Source organism: Ovis canadensis, chromosome 20 (assembly GCF_042477335.2).
Source record: "Ovis canadensis isolate MfBH-ARS-UI-01 breed Bighorn chromosome 20, ARS-UI_OviCan_v2, whole genome shotgun sequence".
NCBI lineage: Eukaryota > Metazoa > Chordata > Mammalia > Artiodactyla > Bovidae > Ovis > Ovis canadensis.
In genome coordinates, this window is record NC_091264.1 from 54488284 (window position 1) to 54511066 (window position 22783).

Sequence of the window (22783 nt, forward strand, 5' to 3'; positions counted from 1 at the left end):
ATAAAACTCCTAGAGGAGAACATAGGCAAAACACTCTCAGACATAAATCACAGCAGGATCCTCTATGATCCACCTCCCAGAATACTGGAAATAAAAGCAAAAATAAACAAATGGGATCTAATTAAAATTAAAAGCTTCTGCACAACAAAGGAAACTATAAGCAAGGTGAAAAGACAGCCTTCTGAATGGGAGAAAATAATAGCAAATGAAGCAACTGACAAACAACTAATCTCAAAAATATACAAGCAACTTCTGCAGCTCAACTCCAGAAAAATAAACGACCCTATCAAAAAATGGGCCAAAGAACTAAATAGACATTTCTCCAAAGAAGACATACGGATGGCTAACAAACACATGAAAAGATGCTCAACATCACTCATTATTAGAGAAATGCAAATCAAAACCACAATGAGGTACCACTTCACACCAGTCAGAATGGCTGCGATCCAAAAATCTGCAAGCAATAAATGCTGGAGAGGGTGTGGAGAAAAGGGAACCCTCCTACACTGTTGGTGGGAATGCAAACTAGTACAGCCACTTTGGAGAACATTGTGGAGATTCCTTAAAAAATTGCAAATAGAACTACCTTATGACCCAGCAATCCCACTGCTGGGCATACACACCGAGGAAACCAGAACTGAAAGAGACACATGTACCCCAATGTTCATCGCAGCACTGTTTATAATAGCCAGGACGTGGAAACAACCTAGATGTCCATCAGCAGATGAATGGATAAGAAAGCTGTGGTACATATACACAATGGAGTATTACTCAGTGGTTAAAAAGAATTCATTTGAATCAGTTCTGATGAGATGGATGAAACTGGAGCCGATTATACAGAGTGAAGTAAGCCAGAAAGAAAAACACCAATACAGTATACTAACACATATATATGGAATTTAGAAAGATGGCAATGACGACCCTGTATGCAAGACAGGGAAAGAGACACAGATGTGTATAACGGACTTTTGGACTCAGAGGGAGAGGGAGAGGGTGGGATGATTTGGGAGAATGACATTCTAACATGTATACTATCATGTGAATTGAATCGCCAGTCTATGTCTGACGCAGGATGCAGCATGCTTGGGGCTGGTGCATGGGGATGACCCAGAAAGATGTTATGGGGAGGGAGGTGGGAGGGAGGTTCATGTTTGGGAATGCATGTAAGAATTAAAGATTTTAAAATTTAAAAAATAAAAAACTAAAAATTAAAAAAATTAAAAAAAAAAAAAAAACTTTTGTCTAAGTCCCTGACTGCATCTCTAATATTGAGAAAGTTAATACTGACAAATTCAGCAGTACAGCCTATTAAGATGCAAAGTCAAACTTAGGAGTCCCATTCTTATACTGGACAGAAATATCCAAGCTCATAAATGCATAGGATAAACTTCCTTCCTTTCCCCTGGTTCCCAGTTGCCCTTTCCACAGGCCCAGAGAGTGATGGAAACAGTTGTTCACAGTTCTCTGCACCTACTTCTAAGTCTCACTTCTAGGCAGGGTATTGAAGCTGAGTTATCATCCTAAGTTCAAAATGCAGTATGTACCAACTTCTATAACATAAAAGAGGTGCAAACTCAAAGATTCCTTATGGATCCATTTGGAAACAGATAAACCTGTCTGTTGCCGTAGAAGAGGTCTGAGGGGTCTCTGCCTAGTGTTTAAAGTGGGAAAAGGTTTTAAAATGTGATGGAGGCCTCTACATGGCAGAAGGGACAATGATAAAAGGGAATATTTTTCAATTTCCTTTCATCACTCAGCTCTGCTCACACCTCCTCCGGGCAGCCTTTAATGACCTGTCTTTCTCCCCAGTCTGCATCCTTTGAGCATCTCTTAATCAAAGCATTTGAGGCCCAGAATAGTAATGCATGAAGACCAAAGATATTGGAAGATTTAGGACTGTGTATAATTCATCTTAGATTCCCCTGCATCTACTACAGTACTTGTCAGTTGGCAGGCATGAAAATATTTCTTCAAGAATTGAGCCTAACTTACCTGATTGTCAAAGTAAGCAAAAAACACATCATAAAACACAACATAACACCAGTCTCATAGGGCAGTTCTTTGATCTGTGCATACTATGGATCTGTAATGAACTGGTTCCTTCTACAAGTTTCTTTTTAAATTAAAAAAAAAATAACTTCAGTTATAACATTATTGTAATGATGGTGTTTACATTTGAAGGTGTAAATGAAGGTGAGAAGATTGTCCTTAAGGATTTGTTAAAAATGAAAATTACCAAAGCTGACTAATTTAGAAGAAGTGGAAGTCATGTTGTTCAGGATAAGCAAAGATTTTAAGGATGGACATCATTTAGACTTTTTACTAATTATCCTACTAACCAAGTACCTGTCTTCATTTCATACTATCAGTAGGACAGTAAATTGCTGGCTAAGTTTTTTAAAGAGAACTTAAATAACCAGTTTGGAATGATTTGTTATACTAGAAACTGTGTTTAAATATTTAAGTAATTTAATTTAAGTATATGCCTTCCAAATTTGCTTAGCTTATTAATTTTCCCAGGAAATTCTTCTTCTATGAAGAAAGTACAAAGAGCAGTCTAGTACCTCTTTGCGCAAATGAGGTTTGAATTATTGGGGTTTCTTTTTTTCTCTAACTCAGCAACACTACACAGCCTCCTGGGAGTTGGAGTTTATTTTATGTATTCACAGGCTTTATATTTGTGGGCAGCAATCTCAGAAATGTCTTTTGATTACCTGATGCCAAAGGCATAAGGAAACAAAGTTACTGAAGAAGAACATGAAAATATTTCCTTACAAATAAATTCTATTGAGTCTCATATACCAACTGTATAGTTAACAAAAAGCTTAAAATGAAATCATAGATGTGTCTCATTTGATGCGGAAAAAACTTACAGGCCCCTGGCAGCCTTCCCTTAAACAACATCCCCTTTCAATTCATTCAGGGCATTTTAATTTTCATTATGTTTGAGGGGTAGGGAGAGGGAAAAAATCCAGCCTGTGCATTTGTGTTCACACAGTAATTTCTGTCCCAAGGCATGTAATGCAAGGCACAGCTCCAAATACGCCTGAAATTCTAGAAGCACCAATGTGGATCTTGCCCAGTAAAAGCTTTTTTTTTTTGAAGCCCCCTCTTCCCCAGGGCTTTTCTCAAGCCCCAAAAGACTGACAAAATTCAAAATGGGTCAGATATGGAAGCAATGGGTGTGAGACAAGAATAGAGTTGCCAGATTAAATACAGATTGTCCATTTATATTTGAATTTCAAATAAACACGGAATTAATTTTTAGAGGAAGTATGTATCATGCAGTATATCCCATGCAGTATTCAGAACACACTTCGACCAAAAAAAGGTAGTTTGTCTGAAATGCAAATTTAACTGGGTGTCTTGTATTCTTATTTGCTAAATCTGCAACCTTAGACAAAAAGAATTTGGAAAAATTACTGGAGATAACAGAGTTGGCCATGCATAGCATCTTTTTAAAGAAGTAGTTAACTTTTTATATGTTTGATCACATAATTTTTTAACTCTTTTTAAAAATGTGTGGCATTAGCATATAATTTTAAAAACATACTTGGTGAGAAATGGTAAACGTAAAACAATGTGATGTGATCATGCTACCTCAAAATAATATTTGGTTTCACATCAGATTCTCTTCCTTCAAAACTGCAGTTCTTACAATTAATGACTTGTTCTCTTTAAAATTAAAATGCACAGAATGATAATTTCTTCCAATTTACAGTCTAACAGAGAACAATAGCTTCTTTTTGATAACAACTTAGATAATATATTTAGTCACTGAATGTGGAAGAGCAGTATAAACACTAAAATGAAGGAATAATGACATTCAGCTCATGCATTGTGCTGTTAACAGGCACAGATAGAGGTAATTTTTGTGGACTGTGGATTGAGACTTTCTTTTTCTTTTTGGGGGGATCGCTTGCATCTGGTTAATGTTATGGTCACATAGAAAGGAAGAAATGGAGGAGTTAAAGTTCATAGAAATGTTTCATGAGAACTCAATGATGGGAACAAAGTTAAGTGACCCACAAAGAGACCAGTAATGACAACTGCGTAGTCCTACCTCCGTTGACACCGTTAACTTCCCCGCAGTCCCCAGGAGGCCTGTGTGACCCTGCAGACAGCAACTCCAGTCGGCCGACAGCCCGCTCCAGTCTTTCCATGAGCCCCTGCATTTCTGCCATCCTAGGAAACTGTCGGCACAAATGGAGGCCATGTGAGCATCAGGGAGGATTAGCAAGCTGACACCGTTAAACTTAACAGCAGCGAGAAGGAAAATAAAAATTATTCGGAATAGCTATGGCTTTAATTACCTCGAGAGTATTTTTATATGTCAGGGAAATAGGTGAAATTCAAAAAAACATAAAACTTACAGCAGAATAAAAACTAATTATATTGAGCTCATTTTATTTTCTATTCAATTCAGGGATGTTTATAAGAATCATATTGCAATACACAAATATTCACTCTCTTTATACCATTATGTGTCTCCATGGATGTTTCTTTAGTCTATGATAAATTGATGTATAACATTTACTTAAAAGCCTGTGAACCACTGCACTTGAAAATATGTGGGTTATTTTCAAATGTATTCCATAGTGATAAGAGAACAGACTCTGTATGATTTCAATACCTTCAGACCATGAAAATTTTGTGCCTTGTTTTATGCCCCTGGATATGCTCCAGTTTCTCCTAGTTTATAGTCTATGGGAACTTGAATAGAATTATATCCTACTATTGTGTGAAAACTGTGTACATCTTAATTATGTTGAATTGGTTCCTGGTGCTTTTCAGGTCTGCTATATCCTTCTACTTTTCTGTATATTCGTTCTGTTAATTTTTGAGAGTTTGATACTCAAATTCCAACTAAAAATCTCAATTTATCTACTTAAAAATAACTGTAATATATAGGAACTATATGTAACTGTGTTCTGTATTTTCCAAGTCTCCTGTAAATGTGCTATGATACTTTCATAATTTAAAAAATAAGGAAGAGAAAAAAATCCCATGAACGTATATCTCATAACTAACATTACCAACGTTCCTGCTAAATGGTGTTAGCATGTTTTATCTATTTCCAATGATTCTGTTAAAGTATAATTCTACAGGGGACACTAAACTCAGTGATAACCTTGCTTACTCAATTATCTTAAACCAAAGAGCCCAGCACAGAAGAAGTATGCGTTTATCAAACTGTATCATTTGGCAACAGATGCTATTCCCTCCAAGAGCTAACTGTCTTCTACTTATTATCATTGGTTTCAGTGTTTTTGTAGATGAATTGTTTTAAACTATTTTTTAATAGTGTAGGTTTTAGTTTAAAATAATAAGAATGAGAGAACATCCCTGGTGGTCCAGTGATTGGGAGTCTGCCTGCCAATGCTGGGGACACAGGTTCAACATTTGTTCCAGGAGGATTCCACATACCATGGGGCAACTAAGTCTGCGCTGCAGCTAGAAAAAGCCCATGCACAGCAACGAAGACCCAGCAGAGCCAAAAATAACAATAAAAAATACATGAATAAATAAATAAAATAATAAAAATGGTTATTTCCATCTTCCGTTGGTTATTTTTAGAAAAAAATTTAGATTTTGTTGGGGTTGTTTTTGGACACACGGATCTTTAGCTACCCAGCACTCCTGGCTGGGATAAGTTGGTTTCAAAGCTAAGGGACTGAGAATAAAAGTGGGCTGAGTACCTACCCTTCCTGCTTCCAAAGAGATCTTCGACAGCTACACTTAGTGTACATGCATATGCATACTCAGTCGCTCAGGTGTGTCTGAGTCTTTGAGACCCGATGGACTGCAGCCCGTCCGGGCTCCTCTGTCTATGGAACTTCCCAGGCAAGAATACTGGAGTGGGTAGCCATTCCTTCTCCAGGGGATCTTCCTGACCCAGGAATCCAATCTGGGTTTCCTACATTGGCAGGCAGATTCTTTCCCACTGAACCACCAGGAGGCCCACACAGGATATACTTTAAAATTACTGGCCTTGGAAGGTAATGTTATGAAGGCCACCTCTGATGAACCTAATCTAATTTGGCCAGGTTCATCAGATTCAGGTATATGTACCATAACTGACCGTACCAACCGATGACTGCTTTGGGCAAGATCAGGCTGCTGCCCCAGACAGAGGAAGACATGTCTCATCTCAGTCAGTGTCTGGACTTCTCACTCGTTCTTTTTAAGTCTTTACTGAGTCTGTTACAATATTGCTTCTGTTTCATGTTTTGGTTTTTTGGCCATGAGATATGTGGGATCTTAGCTTCTGGAGGTCAAACCCACACCCTCTACATTGGAAGGCAAAGTCTTAATCACTGGACTACCAGGGAAGTCCCACGTCTACTCTTATGAACTCTCCAAGCATCATCTGAGCCAAAGAGGACTAGCATACTCCTATACCAGAGACAACACTTCCCCAGAGTGTGGAGAAATTTTATTGCTCAAAGATGTGTAAATATTTTCCACTGCTTCTGAGAACCAGGTAAGGTGTTTCTCTTTTGTATTTTGTATTCCGTTAGTTCTGAGCGTAAGCATAATAATGACATGCCACTGCCATTTTTTAACAGAGAGGTTATACGCATCAAAACATGTGGATGGCTCTGTAATTCTGTGTCCCAAATGTCAGATGGTCACCAGATACGGACGGGGGAGTTCACTGTCTATTTTGGAAAGTCATCTCCCCTGAAACTGCCAGCAGCTACTCTTTCAAAATATGGGGCACTGTTCTGTGTGCAGCTGAAATCAGCATCTAATCCCAAGGGGATTCAAAATTAGAAGTTTCTCATCTATTCTCTTCTTCAACGTCAGAGCTTTTGCTTCCATTGCAATTGAAAAAAAAAAAAAAAAGAGGAGGGAGAAGAAATTTATTTGAGCTCTTTATGTAATTTAACAAGGGAACTGGGTATCCTGTAGGTGGGTGAAGGCCAACTGAGAAATGATAAAAGCCCCTGGATCTTTTAATAGTCGCCCATCTGTTCACAGTTATCTATGTTCCCTGTTACTCAACGTGCCAAATGTTACCACCATGGACCTAGCCGGTGATACAAAAACAATGTGTTTGCTTTGTTAGCAAGGCCTCTCTGCCCCGCAATGGAGAAGCACCAACCACCCCCAGCCGCTCCCAGAGCTGTTCGGGAAGGCCTGGGACATTTCACACATAGGACTGCTGTCCCTGATGGTGGCTTAATCAGCCTCCCTGACAAGATTCAAACTCACACTATCTCACAGTGCTCCATATGTTGAAAGACAACAGGAGTGAGCCCATAAACTGCAGGGCCGGGCAGATTGGTGTGGAATGCAGTCTAAAAGCGAATCAGACGTCACTTCATGTAAGATCACCAGGAGCTGAAGTCTGGCCACGGCCTCTTAAGAGGTCAAAACACTGCTCATGCAAGGAAGCTGGAAAGATGCCCCTGGGTTTTAAATTTTAGAGCGGTATCTAAGAGACACGCCGAACAAATAAAAGAAAGACGACACCAGGATATCAAAAATACACACGAGCACTCCCAGGGCAAATGACGGAGTCCAAGACGGCTGTGCTCTCTTCTCCCCACTCACTCCCCACCCCCGCACTGCCCCATACCACACCACACCACACCACACCACACACACACACACACACACACACACACATACACACTTCCCCCCACATGTGCCCTCAGCTGGCAGCTGGGCTCTCAAGAATGAAGAAAGGACAGAGCTACAGATTCTCCACGTTCCTCTCAGGCAGTTCCATTCGCCTTGGTTCTCCAAAGCGGATTTAGCCACGTTCAGATGAGGAGGTGGGGAGCCAGGAATTAAGATTTAGGCTGAGGAAGTGGAGAGGACGGTCAAAGCAAATGTAGGCAGCAAGGTCAGAGGAAGGAATGTGTCAGGGCCAGGTGGACAGACAGATGAGCCTGGATCAGGAAGCCAGCAGAGGAGGGGGACAGGGCAGAATGGCTGAACCTAAGATATTCTAAGAATCTGAGGAGATGCAAAGAGAAACCAGATACACAGCTGGACAACCAAGAGACTGGCTTAGACAATACAGCTCAAACTTGGCCTCCACATTTTTTAGTCATTCTAATTCGAACAGAAGCCAACTCTAAGTTGAAGTTCCCCTACAACCTACAGCTTACAGAGACGAAGCCCAAACATTTGACCAGAGAGTGAGGATGGGTGGGAAAAAACAGGGAGAGGAACATGGAATTTCATGACTGTCTCTTTTGAATGCTTAGGAAATTATACTTGAGATGAATCTTAATTTCTTATTTTATATTAATTTTTAAGTATTTTATTTTGAATTTCCTTATAATGGGAACGGTAACTCATCCTTGTCATTTTCTCTTATCTGAATTACCCCTTACTTTTTAAAAAGTTTTTTTATTTTTATCAAAGAATGCACAGAATGTAGAGTCAATAATTCTACAAGGCTTATCACAAAAACCACAACAGTCCCCTGAATGCCTTCTTCCATTCTTTGCCTTAAGAGTCAACCATATTCAATTATTTCAGCTGTTTTTTTTTAGTAATTACCTCATCTCTAAGTAGCATGGTTCTATCTCTACGTCTTGTTTATTTCCTTCAGTTTTAGGTATTATCCATTGAGTTCCTTCCAGAAACATGAGGGTTTACTTTCTCTTGCTTAATCTCCACTAGCACATCGATGCACATCTCCTCTTGTCCCATCCTCCCAACACTGTGATATCACAATTTTTCTGTGGCTCGTCATCAGTGTTAAAACAATTATGACTATTCACGGCTGAGTCATGAGGTTTGCTAAGATCGAGTTCCATTTTTTGCACAACCTGTTTTCCTACAGCCATGACGTTCAGCTTCTCAGTTTTCTTTATACTTAATCACTCATCTCCAAGCTTTTCCCGGAGTTGAATAAGTCTCCTTTCCATAGGGCCAAACACACTCGGAATTGTCTTAGCTTTTTCTTTTCAGAGCATCTCTTCTGGAGATCACTCCAACTGCAAGACTGCTCTGCAGGCCTGCTACACACCTGTCCCCTGGGGTCTGCCTCTATCTTCACTCTCCCTACTCCCCCTCCAGTGCAGTATCACCTGTTTCTTGAATTTTACATCCTCCTCTTTCTTGAGATACTTTCGTTACTGGGAAGAGTATTACCCTCGAAAACATGTACATGAAAGGGCAATTTTTTTGAGACCTTAGCAGTCTGATAATATCTATACTTCGCCCCTACATGTGACTGCTGGTTTGGTAGAGTGTAGAATTCTAGGCTGGAAATTTTCCTTGCAATTTTGAAGTTTTCACTCCATTCTCTTCTAGCTTCCTAGGCGGCTGCTGATAAGTCCAAAGCCATTCTGATCCTTCTTCCTTCGGATGTAATCTGTGTTTTCCTTTCTGGAGGAAGTTTATGGGATCTTCTCTTTATCCCCAGTGTTTTGAACTTTCATGATGATGTGCTCTGTTGTTGACCAAACATTTTTTTTCCCCAAATAATTTCTTATCAATGGTTTTCAGGAGTGTAGAAAAGATTGGAGAATGAACAATGCATATAGTTTGTCTCTGGGTGAGTTAATAAAACAAGTCTATTTGTTTTCAAATAAAGGAGTTAGCATTCTAAATATTTAAACAATTCAAACTTCTCTTATATCAACTGCATACATTTACAAAAACTTCATGCACTTCAGTAAGAATACAGCTAATCAGTATTTTCTCATATACTGTTCTTGGAATAATAAGGTGTTCTGGAGACAGTTTCCTAGGAGGAAAGGTAGCTGTCATTGTTTTTATTTACTTATTTACTTTTGGATGTGCTGGGTCTCCGCTGCTGCGTGGTCTTTTGTCTAGTTGTGGCAAGCGGGGGCTACTTGAAAGTTGCAGTTTGCGAGCTTCCCATTGCGGCGGCTACTCTTGCTGCGGAGCGCGGGCTCTAGGACACACAGGCTCACCTGTTGTGGCTCCTGCGCTGGAGCACAGGCTCAATAGTTGTGGTGCATAGGCTTAGTTGCTCTGAGGCATGTGGGATCTTCCCAGACCAGGGATCGAATTTGTGTGTCCTGCACTGACAGGTGGATTCTTTACCACTGAGCCCCCAGGGAAATCCAGCTGTTATTGTTTAAACATACTGTTTTTTTTCCTCATTGGTCATCTTATAAAACCCATTGTTAAATTGCAGATATTTAGTTCCTAATATTAACTTTAGGGCTTCCCAGGTGGTACTAGTGGTAAAGAACCCGCCTGCCAATGCAGGGAGATACAAGAGACATAGTTTTAACCCCCGGGTTGGGAAGATCCCCTGGAGGAGGGCATGGCAAGCCACTCCAGTATTTATGCCTGGAGAATCCCATGGACAGAGGAGCCTGGTGGGCTATGGTCCATAGGGTCACAAAGAGTCCAACATGACTGAAGCGACTTAACACACACACACACTGTCTGATTTTATGTCCAGTGTCCAATGTTATGCCAATAGTACAATGACTACACTTACAACACTGGGAGAAACAGTATTCCTATCCTTTTTTTCATAGTGGCTTCCAGAACCACTATGAAAGTGCAGAGTTCCCTACACTTTTTAACCTGTTTATAAAGTCTCAATTGTTTTGCTCATCTTTTAACTGAGGTAGCATAGAGGTGGCCTGGCTTTGGAATTATTAGCTGGAGGACTTTGGGAAAAGAGCTTAATTTTGTTTTACTTTAGTTACCACCTGTACATAGGATTTGGCAACCCACTCCAGTATTCTTGCCTGGAGAATCCCAGGGACGGGGGAGCCTGGTGGGCTGCCGTCTATGGGGTCACGCAGAGTCGGACATGACTGAAGTGACTTAGCAGCAGCAGCAGCAGTACATAGGATTGCTATAAACATGCATACCAAAACACAAAAAGTCTGGCACGAGGTGAGTGACAGACACGTCAGCTACTGTCATGAGAATCTCCCATCTTCACCTTGCTCTCATGGGAATAGTGCTACATCCGGCTGTCACGAACTTGAAACACTGAGCTATCAGCTAGAAGATCTAAACAATGGAAATGACTAGCTGAAAACTTCAGGTCAATACACCTTTATCATTACTTTTTTCAACATTTCACTTTTCTCTGTCCATGTACTTATTCCTTCAACATTTCTAAAAGAGGTTTTCTCAAGGCTATGTGTAATGGTTATTATAAAAACAAAAAATTTGCTGTGCAATTAGTAATTCTGTAGTCACAAAGTTTCCCCCCACCCCAAACATTTTTATGTGACTTTTACTTTCAGTTAGTCCTCTGAGGACATAAGCACAATCTCTGTGGAACTATTTTTTTTTTTGGGGGGGGAAGCCTCTTTCATCCCTCCTATTTTCTCAATCAAACCATCTTATGTTCGGTGGCAAGAGGTCTGCTCAGTTCCTAGCTACTCAGTCCAACCAGTTATGAAAAGCAGCTTCCGTAGCTACCTTAAACACTGACACCCCATGGCAGAGAGGAAGTAGTGATAAGCCCAGAATAGCAGCCTATTTGTCTGTATTACACACTTGATATCTACGAGACAGACTGCCAAGTGCAAATGCTGCCTCATGCCATCTTTTCTGCTAGCACATGTATACCTTGCCTCAAAAGGAAACCAGTACAAGCTTCCCATGGGCTGAGGCTGTACCTCACTTTCTTTGTATCTCCCACTGAGTCTGCATGCTGTTGGGTGCATGGAGAATTCTATACATATTTTTTGATTGACTAATTGGCTAGCCCTCACTGCCTTTCCCTCGCCTGCCCACTCACTGGTATAATCCTAGATCAGGCAGAAAGCCAGATTTTCGCAGAAGAAATTTCCATTTAAAAGGAGACACAAGATTAGTTTTTCCTACGGAGACCTACAGTGGCTTCCTCCCGTGATATGAAAGAGCACGTCTGCTCCCTCCAACGTGAACCTCTCGGTTTTCCATAGTTCTTTTCGATGTTGGTGTTTTGTTTGCTTTTTAACTTTTGGTTGCACCCTGTGGGATGTGGGACCTTAATTCCCTGACCAGGGACCAAATCCATGCCCCCTGCATTGGAAGGGAGAGTCTTAACCACTGGACCACTGGGGAAGTCTCTCCATAGCTCTTTTTCTTTAGGTTTTCAAATTTTTTTTTAAAAAACTCCACATTGTCTATACAGTTCTATAAATTTCCCACAGCAAGTTCATAAAACAAATAAATGAGTGAGTGAGTGAGTTCGCTCAGTCATGTCCGACTCTGCGACCCCATGGACTGTAGCCTACCAGGCTCCTCCATCCATGGGATTTTCCAGGCAAGAATACTGGAGTGGGTTGCCATTTCCTTCTCCAGAAGATCTTCCCAACCCAGGGATTGAACCCAGGTCTCCGGCATTGTAGACAGACGCTTAACCGTCTGAGCCACCAGGGAAGTCCTTTGGTAATATTTTCAGGTTAATAAAAGAGCCAAGTCTTCTGGGTTGCTGGTTTAAACTTCTCACTAGGCCAAAGATGCAGAAATAATCATGGGGAGTTTCTCCTCTGTAAGAGAAACCCAGATCCAAGGGATTTCAAAGATCATGAGCCTAACATTAAATAGAAAATAGACTTGAAGTGACAGGAAATTGAAGACTTTCAAACTGTTTCTTATGGTAGGGCTGGGCAGTTGGCTTTTATGTGAGCTTTCTGCAAACGATAAAAAGTCACAATGGACTACTTTCTCTATGCTGCTGCTGCTGCTAAGTCGCTTCAGTCGTGTCCGACTCTGTGCAACCCCCCAGCCCACCAGGCTCCCCTGTCCCTGGGATTCTCCCAGCAAGAGCACTGGAGTGGGTTGCCATTTCCATCTCCAACGCATGAAACTGAAAAGTGAAATTGAAGTCACTCAGTCGTGTCCGACTCTTAGCGACCCCATGGACTGCAGCCTACCAGGCTCCTCCATCCATGGGATTTTCCAGGCAAGAGTACTGGAGTGGGGTGCCATCGCCTTCTCCGACTTTCTCTATAACTCCACCCAAATTCAAAAATATTTGGTTAACTATGTTCACACCAGACTTTCCTAGATTGTGGTTTCTCTTTATTGAGACTATTGAGACAATTATCTTTGTTCTTTCCTCTGTAAACGACCAGTCACTGGGGGAAGTGATCCTGTGGTTCACTATTACTAATTAGGGTAATGGTATGTATAGAAGAAACAAATCATGGCATTATTCATCATCCGTTCATTGACTAGCTCATTGAATACACGGTATCATTCATCAAGATAGTCCCCACTATCTGCTATGAAAATACTTGTACCTAGAAAATCAAGAGCGATTAAAATACATATCCTGCCAGCTGTAGTGGTAGGAGGCTGCAGGCAGACACTGCTCAGTCAAGTCAGGGAGTTGTTCCACTAAGAGACACATTCACATTGTCAAGGTACCTGCCTTCATCTTTCCCTTAGCCTCCAAAGGGACCCTCAGGAGCCAGTTTCTCACCAAACAGCAAAAAACTCACCATTTTTATTATTTTTTAAAATATGTATTTATATTTTTTATTTGGCTGTGCCGGGCCTTAGTTGCAGCACGTGGGATCTTTCAGTTGAAGCATGTGAGATCTAGTTTCCCAATCAGGGTTTGAACCCAGGTCCCCTGCATTGGGAGTGGGAGTCTTAGCCACTGGACCACCAGGGAGGTCTCGAAGCCACTGTTTTCTTTTTACTGCAAAGAAGTTTCAAGAGTCTCTGAGCTCCGAAACAGTGGAATCAGAAGAGGAGAGATCAGAGAGTTACATGAATAAAAGAACACTTTAAATTTTTCACAGAACTGGAGAAAATACATATGATCCTGATTAGCCAACTGATTCCTACAAAGCCTCCAACAATGTTCCACTGCAGAGAAAAAAGCAAACAAGCAAACTTCAGCTTGATTTTCAAAAGGTCCTTACCCTACCTCTATACCTCACCAGGTTCCTAAGAGTCCATCAGCAAGACAACTCACCCCTTCCCAAACACAACCCCACAGCCCTTCTATACTACAGTCCTGCCATTTCCACTTCTCCCAGGACGCCTTCAAACCCTGCTGCACCCAGTCTTTGAATCCCAACCCTCTAAGAGGTCATCCCTCATCCTACACATCAGAGATAACCTTCCTTGAAGTACTTCATACTTCAAGGTACAGAAGGACTTCATAAACAAACCACATAGAGAAATGACCTCCGCAGCCCATCTGCCCTGTCCACACTGTGGCATCACTCCCCAGAACCATCCCTGTTCAGTCCATTAGTATAAATACTTCTCTAAGTTGGAATCTCTGAAGATGAGAGACTAGGACTCATAACTTGACATAGTGGAAAAAGTATTTTTGGCATCAGAGAATCTTAATTTGAGACCCAATCCCTTCATTGACAACCTGTGTGACTCTGGGTAGATTGCTTAACCTGAGTCTCAGTTTTCTCACTTCCAATACATGAACTCATTCCTTCCTCTTCATTTGGACTTATGATAATTGTACGTGTCTTGAGCAGTTTCCGGGGCTACATGTATGGATAAGACACAGATTCTATTTTCAAGGCACCATGATTTCTCTGGGGAGCAGACGGTTTGGCTGTTAAGGACAGCTGGCTCTGAAGGACACCAGGACACAGGGCACTGGGCTATTTCAGCAGAAGAGAGTCCAGTGGAATCAGAAACCATGTGGGACATCTAACTATATCTTGAAGGCTGGTGCTGTGCCCTGACTTGGGGTGATGGGGCTGGGTAAGGACAGAGGCATAAAATCACAGACTCTCAATGCTAACTGGGACCAGAACAGACCCCTAACACATTCCCTTCCTGAAGCAGGTGCTCTCTTAAACATGAAGTAAGGATCTTTTGCTGGAGACCTTTGGCTCTCCCTTCCCACCCACTTTCTACACTCCTATGCTATTGAGGACTCTTTCTATTCCTGAGCTTTTCTATTTGCTGTCGTTTTGCTCTGCTGAGGCCATGGAGGAGGTAGAGGTCAAAGAGATGCTTCTAGGAGTTCCCCCCAGGGCCACATTCTGGCACTGGGAAAAGAACCATGGAGTCCCCACTGGCCAGGCTACCAGGGCCCAGGCAGGGTTTCCATGGACCTTTTGTTTCTCCTTAAAGTAAATGAATTGTTCGCCTTGTACCCAGAATACATAAAGAACACCTAAAACTCAATGAGAAGAAGACACGTACACCAACTTAAAAGTGGGCAAAATATTTGAAGAGACATTTTTCCACAGAAGATATGCAAATAGCCAACACTGCCTATAAAAACACTCAACATCAAGTCACCAGGAAAATCCTAATCAAAACCACAATGACACCAGGTTATACCTTCACTAGAGGAAGTGAAAATACCCACTAAGATGGCTACAATCAAAGAGACAAACAATATCAAGTGCTGGTAAGGTTCTGAAGAAATTGGAACCTTCCTACGTTGCTGGTGGGAATATAAAATAGTGCAGCTGCTGTGGAAAAAGGTTGGAAGTTTCCTAAAAAGTTAAGCACATTTTTACCGTACTGTTCAGCCACTCTACTCATACTTATCTACTTAAGAGGAATGAAAACATATATCCAGAGATGGCCCTGGTGGTCTAGAGGCAGAGACTCCCTGCTCCTAATTCAGGGGGCCTGGGTTTGATCCTTGGTCAGGGAACTAGATCCCACAGGCCATAACTAAGACCCAGCCAAACAAATAAAGATTAAAAAAAGAAAAATGTGTCCACACACACAATGACTTGGACACAAATGTTTATGACAACATCATTCACAATGGCCACACATACACACACACACAAGATGGAAACAACCCAAATGTCCACCAACTGAAGGATGAATGAACAAACTGTGGTCTATCCACACAAAGGAGTATTTATTACTCAACAATAAAAAGGAGTGAAGTATGGATACATACTACAACATAAACAAACCTCAAGAACACTATGCTTGGTGAAAGAAGCAGACACAGAAGACCACGTATTGTATAATTCCATTTATACGACTTTCCAGAAATAGCAAATCTGTAGAGACAGAAAGTAGTTTAGTGGGTGCTTTGGGTTGGAGAGGGGCTTCCCTGGTTGCTCAGAAGGTAAAGAATCCACCTGCAGTGTAGGAGACCTGGGTTCAAACCCTGGGTTGGGAAGATCCCCTAGAGAAGGGAACAGGTACCCACTCCAGTATTCTGGCCTGGAGAATTCCATGGACAGGGGAGCCTGACAGGCTACAGTCCATGAGGTCGCAAAGAGTTGGACACGACTGAGTGACTTTCACTTTTGGGCTGGGGAGAGAAATGGGGAGTGACTGCAAATGGGTACAAAATTTCTATTTGAAGAGATAGAAATGATCTAAGCCAGGATTGTGGTGGCTGTTGTATAATGCACTAATAATCATTGAATTGTGCACTTTAAGTGGGTAAATTTACGGTATGCAAAATTATACCTCAATAAAGCTACAAAATGGAGAAGGAAATGGCAACCCACTCCAGTAATCTTGCCTGGAGTATCCCATGGATGGAGGAGCCTGGCAGGCTACAGTCACGGGGGAGTCATACACAACTTAGCGACTAAACCACCACCACCACCAAAGCTACAAAAAACAAAACAAAAATAAGTACTTCTTTTTCTAAAGAGGTGGTTGAAAACTGGTTAAATCTGAGTGATTCTGCCACTATCATCTCCCTACAAAGTCACAGGTAGTAATTAAGCTCGCCCAGAGGTTGCTCTGAATGGCCACATCCCTCACTCCTGGAACTAGCTGTAGGGGCCAAAATACTTGACTTTCAAAATACTTGACCATTTCCATACCTGACTTTGATTTACTACTTATGACAAGATCAGTTTTTAAATAGAGCTGTGGACCACCAGAAGACGCAAAGTTCTTTTTTGCTCTTTGGACCTGGGAGCTTAGAGTAAAGGGGAAAGAGAGAAAGAGGGAGAAGCAGAAAGGAAAGAATGGTGAGGGATGGGGAAAAAAGAGGAAAAAGGGAGTAAGAAAGGAGGAGGGGCTCCCAGAGACGATTCAGAGGGAATATGCTCACTACAGCCTATCTAAACTGTGTTCAAATGCAAGAGGCAACTCCTGACCATGAAGGATAAACAGCAGGAGTATTGAGAAGGGCAATAAAAACTGGGAAAATAAATCCATTTGTGAGTACATTTCCGGGCTTGTTCCTCTTTTCTCTTCAGAGGTGACTTGCAGTTGGAACTACACACCAGATACAAGCAACAAAAACTCCAAGAGAGGGCTTCCCTGGGGGTCCAGTGATTAAGACTCTGTCGCCAATGCATAGAGTGTGGCTTCGATCCCTGGTCGGGGTAGTCATCCACGCTGCATGGTGTGGCAACAAAAAATCTCTGAGAGAATCCTCCTCTTTTCAATCAGAAGCCTTGAATAGGAGGCCCATATAAATGGAAGAATGTGAGGGAAAGTCTGGGTTGTTTGGGTTTGTTTTTTTTTTTTTCCTTTTTTCTTTTCCAAGAGTGGCTACCCATCAGAGAACCACATGGTAGAAGAGCAAGCAGCAGCACAGACAGCTAAAATATCTCCCCCAAATCTCAGTCGTATTGCCAGAGGAGCAGCGAAAGGGCCCTTTGTGATCCAAAGAGTGTAGTCAGAACCCGTCATTTTCCCTCTTATTTTCTGTTACTTCTTTGTGCAAAGGATGGCCCCCGTTTAAGGACACTGAACGGCAGCAGAAGTAGCTGACACCCCAAGAGAAACCCAGTCCTTCTGGCCAGAAGAGCAGCAAAACGCTCCCAGGGGCAGAAGAGTGTGGGAGGAATTTCAGAATGGAGACAGCTGAAGAAGGGGGTCCCCTGACTTTGTACATGAACCAGTGGACAACCCCCAGTCTCACCCATGAGCTATGTATGTGTGGGACAGATCCAAAGGCTTTGAGAACTAAACTACGATTTAAGTTCTGCTCAAATCTCACTGCTCAAGTCCCAGACTAACCCCTAAACAGTGGTTCCATGGGATCCAACGCAACAGTGCAAAGGCTTTGAAAACTGAACTGATATTGGAACCATTCCCACAGGATGCAAGATAGAACTGTGTTGATTGCTTGGTAAAAGAAAACATTGAGCAATTTGAAAGGACCCGGAGGTCTCACAACATAATACTCAAAATGTTTAGAATTCAGTTAAAAAAAAATTATCAGTAACATGCAGGAGACCAGGAGAACATGGTCAACCCTTAAAAAAAAAGACAATTATCACACACCAACTCCAAGATGATACAGATGTTGAAATTATCAGATAGATTTACAGAAGCTGTTTTTAACTATGTTCTAAGAAATAAAGGTAAACACTCTCAACATAAATGGAAAGATCAGAGTTCTCAACAGAGACACAAAACCTACAAAAAAGAAACAAGTGAAAATTTTAGAACTGAAATATACAATAACAAGCACAAAATGCATGGCATGGGATCAAAAGCAGCACAGAGATGAAAGAAAATGTCAATAAACTTGATGTAAATACTATCCAATCTAAAGAAGAGAAAAAAGTTGAACAAAACAGTGCTGCTGCTACAGCTGCTGCTGCTAAGTCGCTTCAGTCGTGTCCGACTCTGTGTGACCCCATAGACGGCAGCCCACCAGGCTCCCTGGTCCCTGGCATTCTCCAGGCAAGAACACTGGCGTGGGTTGCCATTGCCTTCTCCAATGCATGAAAGTGAAAAGTGAAAGTGAAGGTGCTCAGTTGTGTCACACTCTTAGCGACCCCATGGACTGCAGCCCACCGGGCTCCTCCGTCCATGGGATTTTCCAGGCAAGAGTACTGGAGTGGGGTGCCATTGCCTTCTCTGGAACAAAAAAGTGAACTGAGCCTAAAAAGCCTGTGGGATAATATGAAAAGTTTTGATATTAGTGTCACTGGAATTTCAGGAGAAGACAAAGAGACTGAGGTAGGAAACATACTTGAAAAAATAACAGCCAAAAACTTCCCAGACTTGGAGAAAGCGACACATTTACAGATCCAGAGTGCTATCTGTCTCGTTATTATACACATATACATATACAAATGCAATGCATTACCGCGAATGCCTCCAAGTGAAGAACAAGAAAAATGAATAAAGATATTAACATAACTGTCTGAAAAGAAAGAAAGAAAATGCAATGGGCTATAATCCTCTTTGGAGAGGTGTCACAAGTATCAAGAACTTGAGTTTTCAAAAATCTTCTCTGAGTCTAGTAGAACAAGGACTCACTACCAATCAATGAATCGGTTAATTTATCAACACTAAACCTGCAGAAATGCTTTGCCACATCATAGACTCTTATTTTCAGGCTTTAGCAGTACATGAACCGTGAACTTCCAGATGCTCAAGCTGGTTTTAGAAAAGGCAGAGGAACCAGAGATCAAATTGCCAACATCCACTGGATCATGGAAAAAGCAAGAGAGTTCCAGAAAAACATCTATTTCTGCTTTATCGACTAGGCCAAAGCCTTTGACTATGTGGATCACAATAAACTGTGGAAAATTCTGAAAAAGATGGGAATACCAGACCACCTAACCTGCCTCTTGAGAAATCTGTATGCAGGTCAGGAAGCAACAGTTAGAACTGGACATGGAACAACAGACTGGTTCCAAATAGGAAAAGGAGTACTTCAAGGCTGCATATTGTCCCCCTGCTTATTTAACTTATATGCAGAGTACATCATGAGAAACGCTGGGCTGGAGGAAGCACAAGCTGGAATCAAGATTGCTGGGAGAAATGTCAATAACCTCAGATATGCAGATGACACCACCCTTATGGCAGAAAGTGAAGAACTAAAAGCCTCTTGATGAAAGTGAAAGTGGAGAGTGAAAAAGTTGGCTTAAAGCTCAACATTCAGAAAACTAAGTTCATGGCATCCAGCCCCATCACTTCATGGCAAATAAATGGGGAAACAGTGAAAACAGTGGCTGACTTCATTTTTCAGTTCAGTTCAGTTGCTCGGTCGTCTCCGACTCTTTGCAACCCCATGAATTGCAGCACGCCAGGCCTCCCTGTCCATCACCAACTCCCGGAGTTCACGCAAACTCACGTCCATGGAGTCTGTGATACCATCCAGCCATCTCATCCTCTGTTGTCCCCTTCTCCTCCTGCCCCCAATCTCTCCCAGCATCAGAGTCTTTTCCAATGAGTCAACTCTTCGCATGAGGTGGCCAAAGTACTGGAGTTTCAGCTTTAGCATCATTCCTTCCAAAGAAATCCCAGGGTTGATCTCCATCAGAATGGACTGGTTGGATCTCCTTGCAGTCCAAGGGACCCTCAAGAGTCTTCTCCAACACCACAGTTCAAAAGCATCAATTCTTCAGTGCTCAGCCTTCTTCACAGTCCAACTCTCACATCCATACATAACCACAGGAAAAACCATAGCCTTGACTAGACAGACCTTAGTCGGTAAAGTAATGTCTCTGCTTTTGAACATAATATCTAGGTTGGTCATAACTTTTCTTCCAAGGAGTAAGCGTCTTTTAATTTCATGGTTGCAGTCACCATCTGCAGTGATTTTGGAGCCCAAAAAAATAAAGCGTGACACTGTTTCCACTGTTTCCCCATCTATTTCCCATGAAGTGATAGGACCGGATGCCATGATCTTCGTTTTCTGAATGTTGAGCTTTAAGCCAACTTTTTCACTCTCCTCTTTTACTTTCATCAAGAGGCTTTTTAGCTCCTCTTCACTTTCTGCCATAAGGGTGGTGTCATCTGCATATCTGAGGTTATTGATATTTCTGCCGGCAATCTTGATTCCAGCTTGTTTCTTCCAGTCCAGCATTTCTCATGATGTACTCTACACAGAAGTTAAATAAGCAGGGTGACAATATACAGCCTTGACATACTCCTTTTCCTATTTGGAACCAGTCTGTTGTTCCATGTCCAGTTCTAACTGTTGCTTCCTGACCTGCATACAGATTTCTCAAGAGGCAGGTTAGGTGGTCTGGTATTCCCATCTCTTTCAGGATTTTCCACAGTTTATTGTGATCCACATAGTCAAAGGCTTTGGCCTAGTCAATAAAGCAGAAATAGATGTTTTTCTGGAACTCTCTTGCTTTTTCGATGATCCAGCAGATGCTGGCAATTTGATCTCTGGTTTCTCTGTCTTTTCTAAAACCAGCTTGAACATCAGGGAGTTCACGGTTCACGTATTGCTGAAGCCTGGCTTGGAGATGTTGAGCATTACTTTACTAGCATGTGAGATGAGTGCAACTGTGTGGTAGTTTGAGCATTCTTTTGCATTTCGTTTCTTTGGAATTGGAATGAAAACTGACCTTTTCCAGTCCTGTGGCCACTGCTGAGTATTCCAAATTTGCTGGCATATTGAGTGTAGCACTTTCACAGCATCATGTTTCAGGATTTGAAAGAGATCAACTGGAATTCCATCACCTCCACTAGCTTTGTTCGTAGTGATGCTTACTAAGGCCCACTTGACTTCACTTTCCACGATGTCTGGCTCTAGATTAGTGATCACATCATCATGATTATCTGGGTTGTGAAGATCTTTTTTGTACAGCTCTTCCGTGTATTCTTGCCACCTCTGACAGAGGGTGGTCCACTGGAGAAGGGAATGGCAAGCCACTTCAGTATTCTTTCCTTGAGAACCCCATGAACAGTAGGAAAAGGCAAAATGATAGGATACCAAAAGAGGAACTCCCCAGGTCATTAGGTGCCCAATATGCTACTGGAGATCAGTGAAGAAATAACTCCAGAAAGAATGAAAGGATGGAGCCAAAGCAAACACAATAACCAGTTGTGGATGTGACTGGTGACAGAAGCAAGATCTGATGCTGTAAAGAGCAATATTGCATAGGAACCTGGAATGTCAGGTCCATGAATCAAGGCAAATTAGAAGTGGTCAAACAAGAGATGGCAAGGGTGAACATCGACAGTCTAGAAATCAGCGAACTAAAATGGACTGGAATGGGTGAATTTAACTCAGATGACCATTATATCTACTACTGCGGGCAAGAATCCCTCAGAAGAAATGGAGTAGCCATCACGGTCAACAGAAGAGTCCAAAATGCAGTACTTGGATGCAATCTCAAAAACGACAGAATGATCTCTGTTCATCTCCAAGGCAAACCATTCAATATCACAGTGATCCAAGTCTATGCCCCAACCAGTAATGCTGAAGAAGCTGAAGACGAGCGGTTTTATGAAGACCTACAAGATCTTTTAGAACTAACACCCAAAAAAGATGTCCTTTTCATTATAGGGGACTGGAATGCAAAAGTAGGAAGTCAAGAAACACCTGGAGTAACAGGCAAATTTGGCCTTGGAATGCAGAATGAAGCAGGGCAAAGACTAATAGAGTTTTGCCAAGAAAATGCACTGGTCATAGCAAACACCCACTTCCAACAACACAAGAGAAGACTCTACACATGGACATTACCAGATGGTCAACACTGAAATCAGATTGATTATATTCTATGCAGCCAAAGATGGAGAAGCTCTATACAGTCAACAAAAACAAGACCAGGAGCTGACTTTGGCTCAGATCATGAGTCCCTTATTGCCAAATTCAGACTTAAACTGAAGAAAGTAGGGAAAACCTCTAGACCATTCAGGTACGACCTCAATCAAATCCCTTATGATTATACAGTGGAAGTGAGAAATAGATTAAAGGGCCTAGATCTGATAGATAGAGTGCCTGATGAACTATGGAATGAGGTTCGTGACATTGTACAGGAGACAGGGATCAAGACCATCCCCATGGAAAAGAAATGCAAAAAAGCAAAATGGCTGTCTGGGGAGGCCTTACAAATAGCTGTGAAAAGAAGAAAGGTGAAAAGCAAAGCAGAAAAGGAAAGATATAAGCATCTGAATGCAGAGTTCCAAAGAATAGCAAGAAGAGATAAGAAAGGCTTCTTCAGCGATCAATGCAAAGAAATAGAGGAAAAGA

At 41.7% G+C, this 22783-nt stretch overlaps 1 protein-coding gene across 1 annotated transcript in view; it reads right to left on the minus strand.

Annotated features, from left to right (window-relative positions):
• CAP2 (cyclase associated actin cytoskeleton regulatory protein 2) overlaps positions 1-22783 on the minus strand; it is a 152707-nt gene that overhangs the window by 122008 nt on the left and 7916 nt on the right. Inside the window, exon 2 of the mRNA XM_069563318.1 lies at positions 4064-4193. Within this exon, the coding sequence (XP_069419419.1) occupies positions 4064-4184 (121 nt within the window). The 5' untranslated portion in view covers positions 4185-4193. The remainder of the gene's footprint in view (positions 1-4063; positions 4194-22783) is intronic.